Raw genomic sequence first — 13301 nt, 5'->3', positions numbered from 1 at the left:
AACCCTAACCAGGCCGGGCTTTTTGGGGTGTTCTGTGGCTGAGGGGGGGTTGATTCAAACCCCCCCCCCCCCCCCCCCCCCCCGAGATCTCGGTCGTCGATCGCGCAGTCGTCATGAAAATGGGCACATACATTACCTGTGGCGTAATCTACCACATTATACAAAAAGAAATGGAAATTTTCATTATATCAATTAATTATGCTAATATATGCATAAAATCATACATTTTGCCCTAACTCAGAAAGTAAAGTTCCTTGAATCTTAATTTTTGGTGATAACATTCTTTGTAGCATTCCTAACAATGTACTCGCAAAAAAAAATCTGGTATCAAACTTAATTTCTTATGTATTTTATTGTTTTATGAATTTCTTATGTATTTCTGTGTTTTTCGACCTTTTGTTTTACAATTTTTTTGCGCAAAATTTATGACAGAGCCTTTTCCAAGCATAATTATGCTAAAATTAATTGATTTCACCCTATGAAAGTGAAAATAATCATATCTTTATGAATAAGGGGAGAAAACTCCATTTGCATAGACTTTACGCACAAAATCATATTTTTGAGCCATTTTGGTCTGACAGGCATGTGTAAAAGGTCGTGCCCCCCCCCCCCCCCCCCGACCTTTTTAGGGTTAAAGGATAAGTTCACCATCATATGATGTATACTTTAATGGATCAAGTGAATGCAGCAATACCAGTAGAACACATTAGTGAAAGTTTGAGGAAAATTGGACAATTCGTTCAAAGTTATGAAGTTTTAAAGTTTTTAAACACTCACGGCTGGATGAGAAGACTACTACAGTTTATGAGTAGAACGATATAAAGAAAATATTCATAGAACTTCACAAAGTTTGATTTTGAAAAAAGTACACATTCCCTACACTTGTCACTGTCGTATATGTTATGGGTGATATTATTCCCCCTGCCTTCTGAAAGAGGAAGGTCAAGTATTCTTTTATCATGTAAGAAAAGTGAAAATATGTTGAAAATTTCTTTATATTTTCTTTATCTTGTTCTACACATGTAACATCACAAGCTGTGGTAGTCTTCTCATCCAGCAGTGATTGTGCAGAAACTCTAAAAATTCATAACTTTTGAATGGATTGTCCAATTTTCCTTAAACTTTCACTGATGCGTTCTATTAATATTGCTGCATTCTCTCAATTCACATGCATATGAAAGTGGACTTGTCCTTAGACATAATATACATGCCAGCATCAAGTCCAAGGAATGGGTACTTTTCGTAAGAAATTACATTTAGTGGCTTTCTTATTACATGCTCTTTATATTGTTTCCATACATGACTTCACAAACTTTACTGTAGTAGTCTTCTCATCCAGTGATACCTGCACCAAAATTTTTAAAATGGCTAACTTTTGATGGGATTGCCTGATTTTCATCAAAATTTCACTGTCATGTTCTACTAATATTGCTGCATTCACTCAGTGCACATGCACTCATATAGGTTTCATTCCCCTTTGAAGATCCAGTAGTGTAGGGAGTCCATGGAGTGGGAAGGCTGGTCTGGCTTGAATGTATTAGAGAATGCCTGTAACGAATTGTGTGTAGCTTTGTGACTGATCTTTATGTAAGAACACACACGGCCGAAGAATCTCGACTGAAGTCAACTGTTACCAATGAGAGTACGCTTTATAAAATGGGTTCAAGAATGTAGCCAATTGGAAGCGCTGAAATGAGTCACGTGTGCGTGGGTTAATTTCTCACTAACATCCACAGCCTGACGTCACAATGTTTACACCAGCAGTGCGCACTCAATCAGTTGTTACAAGTGCGTCGCGCGCTGCTATTACGCGCTGTCAATCCTGTAAACAATTTCTAGTTCGGGCTGCCTGCCGGCCGGCCTTTCTTGTGTGCATAACATGTGTGGCGTACGTACAGTACTTATATGTGCGGGATTTCCAAGTGCGACGTGCGTAAATGTTTGGGACGAACATCTTCGGACATCTTACAAAGGTACGTGAAAAATGCTGTTAGTTTTCGACCCATTTTATAAAGCAAATGATGCACAGGATTATTTCGTGGCGTTAGTGGAGATGCAGCTCACTCTCGGGTATTTACAATGTAGTGCATGTTTCACAATTGTAAATACCCTCGAGTGCGCTACATCTCCACTAACGCACTCTATCCTGTGCATCATTTGTAAATCATTGACAGGCGCTATTTGTAGTGTTGGAATGTAACCCGGTGGCCAGCAAATGCAGATCAATTGAATCAGACAACCCATGTTTCCCTACACTACCAGGTCTTTGAAGTCAATTTTAACATCTCAGAGCCTTTTCTGTTTAATCATGGCTTTAGAAATGTTTTAGGTTGATGGCATTCATAATAATTATGGTACTTTGCATATGTTACTTTTTACCCACATTTTCCAGCAGTATGAAGGCGGCTATGAGCTGTATAATCAGGAATATGATAACACCAATCCGTAAGTAACCTCACTTTACTTGCCATAAATGTGATTTGAAGAGAAGTGTAATGACTGTTGGGCTTGGCCAGGTATTTCTGACAGTCGGATTCTAACTCTAAGATTGTTTAAATTAGTTACCTATTGATCTATTATTGATATCAGTCTGGACTACACCCCTCTATTTCAAGGGGCAGTAAGTTAAAGTTTCTATTTTGACCATTTTGACCACAGGCATGTTTGGTATATTAAGAGCTCACCAGAGCGTCTACGTACACTGATGCAAAGTGTCAGACCACACCAATTCACTATAAATGGGACAACCTGAAGTGTACTGAGTCTTCAAATGGGGGGGGGGGGGGGGGGGGGGGAACAAGTACGGTCAAGAACTAAACATTCATGCTAAAAGTGCTGTCATTTGAAGTGATGTTTATCAAATAATCTTTGTTCATATGACAGTATTTGAGATGTACATGTTCGTCAAAATTCATGAAAGAGTTTGGAATGAAATATTTTAATTTAGCAGATTTATTTACACTGTCAGTACCAGTGGTTCTGTTCCTATTTGCAGTATAGGTTGATTTAGAATATATATCATTTGAAGATGCATTTGATGGACACTGAATTTCTTTCAAATGTCTGTATGTATAGCCATGCTTTTCAGAAATACATGTACCTCAGATTGTTAGCCACTGAGAAAGGGAAAAGGCCTCGTTTTATAATATTGTACATCCTAGCTGCATGTATGCTTTTTGAAAACATTTCCTGAAATGTCTGCATTTCATATGATTATATATTCTAAGATATTGCTCCTGTGTTAGTATCCATATGCCTAGATCCAGGATTATACTTGATGCCTTTCTTAATGTTTACTTGTTTGTGTGTGTTTGTGTGTACTTTTATGCATGTGATGAATATGTATTTAGTTTTCATCTAATTTATGTAATTCTTCATTTGCTGCTATCATTATGTTTGTGTGTGTAAGTAACATATTTTAGTTGTTCATTCTTATCTGAAGTGAAAGTAATTATTCCACCGTTGAAACTGTTAACCCTATTGATGTGCTGGTTTCGGATGACTTGTAATAGGACAATCACAGTAAGGTTTTTGATTTTTTTTTTGCTTTGTTTTGTTTTATGTTTTGCTTTGTTTTGTTTTGTTTTGTTTTGGTTTTTTTGCATAGTGAGAAAATAAACAGCATGATTTTGTTCAGAATGCTACGTACTCACATATTAATTTACTGTTCACATGATGTGATACCTGGACTAATTTACATCAATAGGCTTTTCAGGCAAATGTTGATGTCTTCAAAATCCAAAAGAGTAATCTGACTTCTGTATTACATGTATTTAATTTTTGTCTCGATTGCGTAGCAGAAGTAAGACATGAGCTTCACTTTCCTGTTGTCTACAGTGGCAGCAGCCTCATCAACAATTTGTTGCACTCTCAGTAACTTTCCACAGCTTTGAACTACAGTATGACCACCAAGCTAACACCACACGTTCATAATCTTATGATGCCTGTCTCAAGTTCAAATATTGGTGAAATCCAAGAAGGTCAAAGGATCAAAAATTTAATGAACTTCCTTGATAAAGCACCTTCTGTAAGACTTTGTGCCACAGGAGAAATTTTCTGACAGATATTTGGCACAGATGTTTAAAGGAGACCTCCGGATGATTTTCAGACTTTTACAGTTAAACAACTATAAATTAGTTATACCATTACCAAGTACAGAGTTTCAGAATATAGTGATTGAGTTGAAGAATAAGAATGTTTTCAAAATTTACAACAATTGCACTGAACAAGGATGATGACACGGCAGCCTTACCATAAGAATGTATGAGTTGGGGCCCAGGAAAGCAGAACAAAAGAAGATGAACTTGTTAAGCAAGTAGTATTGTAATGGAATTACACTGCTGCATTTCTGAAATATGTGAGGCTCCTACATCATCAACACTGTTCAGTGAAATTTATTTAAGAGATTTCAGAGTAATGGTTTCTCCGCTCAAGGACCACAAGAAATTCCACAAATCTATACATCGAGCTGTTGATTTATGTATTACATGATGTGAAATTATAAAAATCATCTTGAATGCTCCTTCAAGAATGTGGGACATAAACAAACAGGTCATTTTGCCATTGTGTTTGTGATTGTGTGTGCGTTTGTAACTATGCGGAATGTTGGTGAGGGAGATATGTGTACTTCAGTGGCATGGAATTGTAGTATCTTTCATATGACCAATAGCAATAGCTTGGCCAAAGATTGTGATAAATCCAGGAATTACCTGACCATATCTCCCTCATGCTAGACCCCATTTACAGTGCGAGGCTCGGCCACGGCTCGGCCGCGGCCGAGTCTACCTTCATTTCAGTGTAAACGTGCAAAAGGCCAAATGCGAGGCCAAAATTGGCCTCCCATTTGGCCACGCTCTGGAGGTGGTCTAGGCCGCGGCCGAGGCGCGGCCAATTTTAGTCTGGCTTCCAAACCCTCTGCCTGTACTACTTCGCTGTTCAGGATATTAACCCCCTCAACATCGAAAACTAGTATAGTTTAAGGTGGTTTTGTCCTGCAAATGATTTTTTCATTGGCCAAAGGCCTTTGCCCGAACGGCGACTTCGTCGCCACGGAATTCATTTGGCAAAGGGTCTGAAAACCAGACAATACCAAATTGCGTTTGTTTACAAGCAGAGCGCCACTACGACAAAATATTGAAAGGTTTTAATCAAAAGCGCGGCCGAGCCCGGCAGTGTAAACGGACAAAATTGCGGGGCCCAGCCTCGCAATTGAGGCTGGGCTCGGCCGCGGCTCGACCACGGCTCCGCCCAGCCCCGCACTGTAAACGGGGTCTTACTGTATATTAACATTTATTTAGAAGTTCCTTGTTCATTTAATACATAAGGGAAGAAAATTCTGTACAGGGCATGATTCAGGCTCGGCAATACGGTGTCATTAACTGGCTAAAAGCTTTTGACCTCGCTGCCTTATTTGCATGAAGTAAACAACATGCTTACTCAAAACCACTGGGGAAGTGTTGCAGGACAATTGCAATATCTCGCCTCAGAAGCCATAAAATGATAAAATCTACAGTCAAACTCGGATACCTCGAAGTCGTCGGGACTGAAGAAAATGGTTCGAGGTACGCGAATTTCGAGGTACGCGTACGTCGAATTTTCTTCGGCTTATCCAATGTTTATCGATGTTAACACGGTATCTGTTATGGTGCCTACCGACTGTTTGCATGCTTGTCAATTGGAATTGAGTCGACTTGAAAATGTATAAATGGAATGGAAATCGATGTTCTTCTAATCAACACCATTTTCTGCTGGACAATTGACTCACCAATCACCATAAAAACAACAAGAAAATACAATGTACCGGTACGTAATCGAGGGCGAGAAATGCGTGCTGAATGTACATGTACAGTATTTGTATCTGCGTGTGGATGTAGTGTGTCTACAGAATACCGTGGAGGAACCTGTCGAAAACTAGATTTACCAAGCAGACAGATACACAAGAATCACAAGAATCACATTCTTAGCTTTGTAAACTTTTAATGCACAAAGTTCAAAGTGTAACACGAAGCTCACCAAAAAAGTGACAATCGTTGACATTTACGTCCAGTGAAAACGTGCACGTGGAGCTACAGGGAGCGACGGCAATGTCGCACTGCTATGCAGCGCTAGCGGTCTACTGCGTGTCTACTACTAGCTACAACTGTAGCTACAAATATGTATGCTGTATTGACGAGATGAACACGTTGTTATATGGATGAGAAACTGGCGCAATAAACAAGTGTAGAGAACGGTAACGCACCTTGTACGTGGCGAACATCATTCAGTGTATGTGTATGTGTGTATGCGTGATTGGGAGAATAACGGTCGCGTAGAGGGTGACTCAAGGCAGACAGTACAACGCAAATTCAAACAAAACCAGATGTACTAATACAACATGTACAGTCGCAATCAGCAATAAGTGCAACACACGAAGGTTGGGCTACTTGGTTGCCAAAAACCAATAGTGATTTATATCGCAAGATCAGATTCGGTCTACGACTTCTGAGTACATTGCCACTGTAATCATAAACTTTAACAAAGAGTGATTGCTCGCATGAAAAAAAAGAGAAGCAATCTCATACGATAGTGCTTGAAAGGGGGTTAAGAAAAATACATTACCGAAAACTCAAATAAGATACAAGACATAACAGGGTAAAGTAATTGTTTACAGAACTTTAGTGTAGACGTCTGACCTCATAAAGTCTGTTAATAGTTTAGTGGTCGTCATTAATTAGAATTAGTGCTCTGCCTATTCATAGACCGAGCAGGTGAACCGATGACAAAATTAAGCGAAAATTGGCCTTCGCGAGTTCATAGGGTGAGGTTGAAATATTTTTTATCATACAGTCAATGTACAGTATTTTCAGAAACAATCATTGATCACTCCAAAGGCCAGAACTGAAATCAATGAAACCCAAGATCGAGTTTTACGTTCAAACAACTTTGGGTTTATGTGTACTTACATTTTTAATACAGTGTAGTTCTGTTGCATGTTTCATGAGGTCACCACTTAAAATCATCATATTACATGTAAAGCCAAGCCTTACTTTAAGTACATGAGGCAGCAAATGGTACAATGAAAGCAAACGTTAAAATCCAACATTACAGATTTATATTTTCCCGTCGTATAATAATGGATATGACGTATTGTCAGTACACTGAAAAGCGTAAAGTAATGGAGGGGAAGTCATAAAAAGTTGTTTGATTTTAAGAACGGAGGTTTTGCATAATCAGTACCTAGATAACTTCAATAATACAGTATAGGTATGACACCTTTAGAAGTTCGTTTGAAACATGTTTTGTGGCTTTAAATTAGACATGTACGAATCATATTTGTCTCATCACTCATAATCCCGTAACAGCGAAAGAGTCGGTGATTACATTACATTACATTACAGATTTATATTTTCCCGTTGTATCTAATGGATAAGTCAGTACACAGAAAAGCGTAAAGTAATGGAGGGGAAGTCATTAAAAAAAAGTTGCTTGATTTTAAGAACGGAGAAGGTTTTGCATGATCAGTACCTAGATAACTTTAGTAATAGGTATGAAACATTAACAGAAGTTCGTTAGAAACATGTTTTTTGGCTTTACAACATGTACGAATCATATTTGTTTCATCACTCCTTAACAGCGAAATAGTCAGTGATGTTGGTTTGCTTTTTCTGACGTTTATAATTACTCATGAGATACAGCTCATAGTTCTCCACGAGCAATTGCAGCTCAGCCGGTGTTTGCTCAAAGATGTCAAACTGCCTGATCACATTCAGAGCTTGACACACTTCACTCATCGAAGGTGGTTTGCGCACACAATCCTCCCCATGTTGGCTACTGGTTTCACCATTACCGTTCTCGTCATCGCTCTCGCCGTCTTCTTTGACTCCTGTGATTTCAACAATCTGGTCATCCGTTAGGAGCTCGACGCCCGTGTCTGTTGCATCCACGTCTATGTATTTCTCCATGGCCGGTAGCGGGAAGAGGTCGCCCAATCTCTCCCAGATGCCGCGAAATTCTTGTGCGTCTTCAACACCTCCCTCTTCACCGCGATCTCCATCTTCCTCTACTTGCTCACACGGAAGAACGAATCCAACATGCCTGTATACATTGGCTATTGTCTGTTGGGACACCTTGTTCCATGCCGTCTTCAAAGCGATGATAGCGTCAAGAAGGTCCCATTTGAAGGGAATTCCCTCATCTGCCGCTGCAAGTCGTCGGAATGCAAGGATGTGCCGATAGTGTTGTTTCAAATTTCTGATGACACCACCATCCATTGGCTGGGTCAAGCTGGTAGTATTTGGCGGCAGAAACACAAGTTCAATGTTGTCCAGCTTAATGTGAGGATGGGCCGGGCAGTTGTCGATAACCATTGCAATTTTTCTCCCTTCCATCTTGCCGTCAAGTTTCCTCAGCCATGCCTCAAACAATGCCCCCGTCATCCAGGCCTTTTTGTTGGATTCGTAGGCAACTGGCAGTTTCTTCACGTTCTTAAATGCGCGCGGTCGCTTGCTCTTCCCGATGACAAAGAGGGGGAGTTTGTCGCTGCCATCCATGTTAGCGCACACTAGAACAGTGACACGTGTTTTCTGCTGTTTACCTCCATGGTAGGTAGTGCCCTGAAAACCGAGGGACTTCTCTGGTAACATTTGCCAAAATAAACCAGTTTCATCGGCATTGTAGATATCCTTCGGGTCATAACGCCTCAGAATATCTGTCAGCCTTCCATCTTTCCAGCCTTGGACAAGCTCTTCATCCACCCCAGCAGCTTCTCCAGCCTTTTTGATGTGGCCTATTCCGTGTCGTTTTTTGAAACGATCTATCCAGCCCTGTGAGGGAGCTGTCTCATGACCTAATTCTTTGGCAAAGTATTTGGCTTTTTCAAGCAGCATCTCCCCATCAAGCCGGAGATCGGGTAGAGATTCCCTTTGCCGAAACCACGTGATCAAAGCCGCATCCACATTGTCGAATGTCATCTGCCTCATTCTCTTGACGCCCTTCCGAGCATCACTAGGATTTTCAACTGCTTGCACAATTTTGTGGCGGTTTTTTATCATGTCCGACAGTGTGTTGGTCTTCACATTAAACTTTGCCGCAACATCTTTTTTCTTCCATGTTGGATTTTCATCCATGAATGTGAGGATTGAGTATTTTTCCTGATACGATTTTGCGTTCAATTTTCGCTTCGTTGCCATGCTCGAAAGTGATAAACGTGCTACTCTCTTCGACCAACAAAAGGAAAATGGCAGAGAAGTCTATTGCCAAGAGAATTTGTACCCAGTTTCTTTCACATTTTAGAAATTGAAGTTACGCAATTCATATTCTCGCCATTCGCTCCGGCAGTCTGTCTAACTTCATGAAAGGAAAAAGTTAGAGAAAGCACTTCGCAAGAAATTGATGGACCGTGATTAATGCCAAAGATTTAACTGTCAACACCTAAGCAGGTGCGCCACGGCGGTTAAGAAATCTACGCGCGCGGTATGACCATCACGACCGCAAAATCAGAACACAGTGATTAAAGAAAAGGAGATGCTGGGGCAGAGCGTAGTGCTATCGTAAGCACTCCATTGGCATGGGTGCTATGTGCATACCGTGTATGTGTGTAGGTAGGTGTGGGGGACTTGGTTTTTTGGTGTGTTTTTTTTGCCAGCCATGTATTGTTTTGAGGGCATGATCTGTCTCGGAATATTTACAATCGAGTGTAAAAAGATTTGTGACATGTCTTCGCTGTCCACGCGTGCTTAATCGGGGGGAAAATGTTGCGTGCGTGATGTTCGAATTTCACTTCGAGCAACATGCTGGGAAAAACAATAAGTTGATAAAGATCGGGACATGAGATTTCCCTTCGAGGTAACCGAATTTCGAGTTAGTTTTTTTCGAGCTACGCAAATTTTAACACACGGAAACTCCATAGGAGCAATCGGGACTTTCATTTTGCCTCCGAGGTAAGCGATATTCGGCTTATCCGACGTCGAGGTATCCGAGTTTACCTGTATTCAGCAGATTTAAGGCAAAACTATTCTATAACTCGCAATGTTATTTGGGGTTTTATTGAGGATAATCATGTGAAAATAACATCGAGACTTAGCTTCCAAAAAAGAGAATTTGGTCTCTAAAAAAGTGTTATTTTCTCACCTTTTTCTTTATTGCCCCAAAATGAAACTTTGGTGTATGACTTGTTGTAGTATGTCCATACTGTGTTCCAAATATCTTTTTTGTAATACTGTAAAACACGATATATTCGCGGCATGAATTTTTCGCGAATTGGAGCCGACGGCCTTTTTTGCGGCATGAAATTTTTGCGAACTGCCACTGGCATTCAATGCATGAAGTGTAGACAAGAACTTTCGCGTGCATTTTAGTTTCGCGAATCTTGGCGCTCGCGAAATTTGCGAAATTAAAATGCACGCGAAAATTCCTCGTTTTACAGTATTTGTCACAAGGTTATGTTGGGAAAAAAATCAAGATCACTGTCATTTGTGACCCACGTAAAATCCATAGTGTAAGCGTTACGCAGTCCAATATATCAGTTTTCGTGCTGCATGAAACGGTTGAAGCACATTGGAGGGTTTGTCTCTCACCCATTCATGACCCTGTGGACCGAAACCGAACCTTGTCGCCGTGCGCCGAATCTGACATCGCTGATTGGCTAAGCGTACGCTGACCAGTAGAGAACACGTAGACTTATGTCGGGAAATAATCGTAACCCTTTCCCACGATCGACTCAAACAGAAAAATACAAATATCTCAAAAGATCACCCAAAATTCATATGAGGAATGACATATCCATATATGTGAAGTTTCAAGGGATTTGGTGGTAAAATAAGGGATATACAAGGAGGTGAACTTTCGAGATTTTTTGTCCTTCGCTTCGCACAGTGTTCGATGACTGTTACAAATTCAAAATCTTTCGCCTCTTATCGCGGAGTTAATTGCACCGTATCACCGAGCCTGGATTGTTGTGACAGCGTCTGTTTTAGAATCATGTGATTCATGACTTATCTTTAAAAATTTCAGAGTTTGTTTGAATTCAAAAAGTAATACTGAAGTAAAACATGACATTTAACAAAGAATTATTCCACAGCAAATGACGCTGAATGCTTCCCCACAACCAGTCTGCACCCACACAAATTGGTCACATCTAATTTGCCATTTTTAATATCTTTAGTAGCCTTACAGGTACTGTTTACCATTGGGAGCAGTGATTAAAAAATATTTTGGTTATTACATTTGATGCGTATGTGTAGGTCAGTTGTATCACAAAACATCCTACCATATAAAAATTTTGCAATAAAGCCTATAATATAAGGAGATATCACTATTTTTTTCTCAATAAATCATAACTGTAGACGGTTTAGTCTAGAAACAATTTTATTTCAACTATTTTCGTATTTTGTGTATTTGTGATCAACTTTTTTAGCTCATCTGAGCTATTGAGATCGCTCTTCGTCCGGCGTCTGTCGTCCCTCATGCATTGTCCGTCGTGTGTAAACTTTTAAATATTTTCATCTTCTTCTTGAAAACCCCACGACCGATTTTTGCCAAACTTGGCAGGTAGCATCCCTAGGGGGAATAGGATCTAAATTTGTTTAAATGGACACCATGCCTCACCTCGGGGGCTCCAGGGGGCCCAACACCCCCCTCCATTATGGAATATTTAAAAAAAAATTACTTCTCTAGAACCAGAAGTGAAAGAGATAAGTTACGGCTGTGAGTTCATACAGTGATAACTGTAGTTTCAAGTTTGTTTATGGTGGAATCAGGGGTGCCCCCCCCCCCCCCCTCCTTGGCACCTAGGGGAGGGGGAGTGGGCAGGGTTCTAATGGGTGCCTAAATTGTACATTTTTATCTTTTTACCAAACTTGGTAGGTAGCATCCCTACCATGCCCCACCTGGGGGGGGCACATTGTGCCTCCCCCCCCCTTTATAACTTCTTTATAATATGACGTATGACCGTCATATTTGGCACATGGGTAGAGCAACTCATACTCTATATGACCCAACAATTGAAATTTCTCAAGATCATCCACTGAGGGTGCTATTTACCAAAATATAAAAAATACATAGGAAATAATGTTTTTTCTTTTTATTTCTTTATCTCCAGTATATATGTTTTTATTTTACATCAATCATTTTCATATTCACCACAAAGGAAAAGCAAGTCAACCTTCACTATTAGTTATGGTTGAAATTTCTTAAGGTCAACATATGGGGGCGCTATTCATTACAATATAAAGAAATATACATGAAACCTATGATGTGTTGCTTAGAATAGGTACATATATTGTTATCATATTTCATATTTCCAAAATATTGAATTTTGAGTTTGCAGATTGATAATATGATAAACAAATGATATTACAGGCAAAGCTTAAGTGTGAAGAAAACACAAAATAAAAGGGTAGCCTTTGAAAAATGCAGTATTTTCAATTATTTCTATTATATCTATTGTTTGATGCCTATGTCATAAAAAATAAAGGAAATAATAAGAAGACCATTTCAGGGTAATTCACAACCATAATTACTTCATATTTTGGTCCTTCCGCAAATTACAGCCAAGAAAACCCCCATTTCATCCATTATTATATTAGTTAACTGAAATTGGAACAGAAAATCATGCTAAATCTGACGAACATGGTTGTCAGTTTACGGTTGCCATGGCAACTAGCAATATCGGACATAGCTAAATTATATATCAAAATGTTCGCAATAAGATTTTAGGAAAAGTCACCAAGTTTGGTTGAAATCGAGTAAAGGATGTGGGAGTGGCAAATGAAAATATGGTGGGGGCACAATGTGCCCCCCCCCCCCCCTTGGGCTTTATAGGGTTAAAGAATCTTTAAATATCTTCTCTAGAACCAGAAGTGATAAAGCTAAGATAATACAATGAGTAAGTATATTTGTGACTGTCATTTCAAGTTTGTTCATGGCGGAATCATTGGTGCCCGTGCCCCCCCTCCCCCCCCCCCCCCCCCCCGACCCAGGGGAGTGGGTGTGATGGGTGTAAATGGAGACTTAAATTGTTTCTATTCTTCATGAAAACTCCTGGATGGATTTTCATCAAACTTGGCAGGTAGCATGCCTAGGAGGGTTAGGATGTCAGTTTGTTCAACTGGGCACTGTGCTTCCCTTGGGGCCCATCTTCTTCTCTAGAACCAGAAGTGATGAAGCAAAGTTGATACTATGAGTTAATACATTGATGACTGTATACATTGATGACTGTAATTCCATGTTTATTCATTGAAGATCCAGGGATGCCCCTCCCCCTTTGAAGCCATGGGAGTGGGGAAGCAGGAGTGATCCAAATGTGGGCATAAATTGTACATGTT

General features: G+C 40.0%; 2 protein-coding genes across 2 annotated transcripts in view; one reads left to right on the top strand and one right to left on the bottom strand.

Annotated features, from left to right (window-relative positions):
• Positions 1-13301, top strand: part of LOC139725404 (KH domain-containing, RNA-binding, signal transduction-associated protein 2-like) — a 60439-nt gene that overhangs the window by 28003 nt on the left and 19135 nt on the right. Inside the window, 1 exon segment of the mRNA XM_071636481.1 lies at positions 2393-2445. Within this exon segment, the coding sequence (XP_071492582.1) occupies positions 2393-2445 (53 nt within the window).
• LOC139725403 (tigger transposable element-derived protein 4-like) lies at positions 7567-9264 on the bottom strand. The gene has a single exon (XM_071636480.1). It carries the CDS (start codon positions 9165-9167, stop codon positions 7599-7601), a length of 1569 nt encoding a protein of 522 aa, XP_071492581.1. The 5' UTR covers positions 9168-9264; the 3' UTR covers positions 7567-7598.

This window comes from Diadema antillarum, unplaced genomic scaffold, assembly GCF_040938485.1.
Source record: "Diadema antillarum isolate AM-2024a unplaced genomic scaffold, OU_Dant_1.0 seq00000039_RagTag, whole genome shotgun sequence".
NCBI classification, from domain to species: domain Eukaryota; kingdom Metazoa; phylum Echinodermata; class Echinoidea; order Diadematoida; family Diadematidae; genus Diadema; species Diadema antillarum.
Note: the sequence above shows the minus strand (reverse complement) of the source record. Positions and strands in the feature narration are given on the sequence as shown.

What these genes read in the sequence shown, in the direction of transcription:
- LOC139725403 (XM_071636480.1), bottom strand. Translation starts at nt 9,167, where the DNA reads ATGGCAACGAAGCGAAAATTGAACGCAAAATCGTATCAGGAAAAATAC.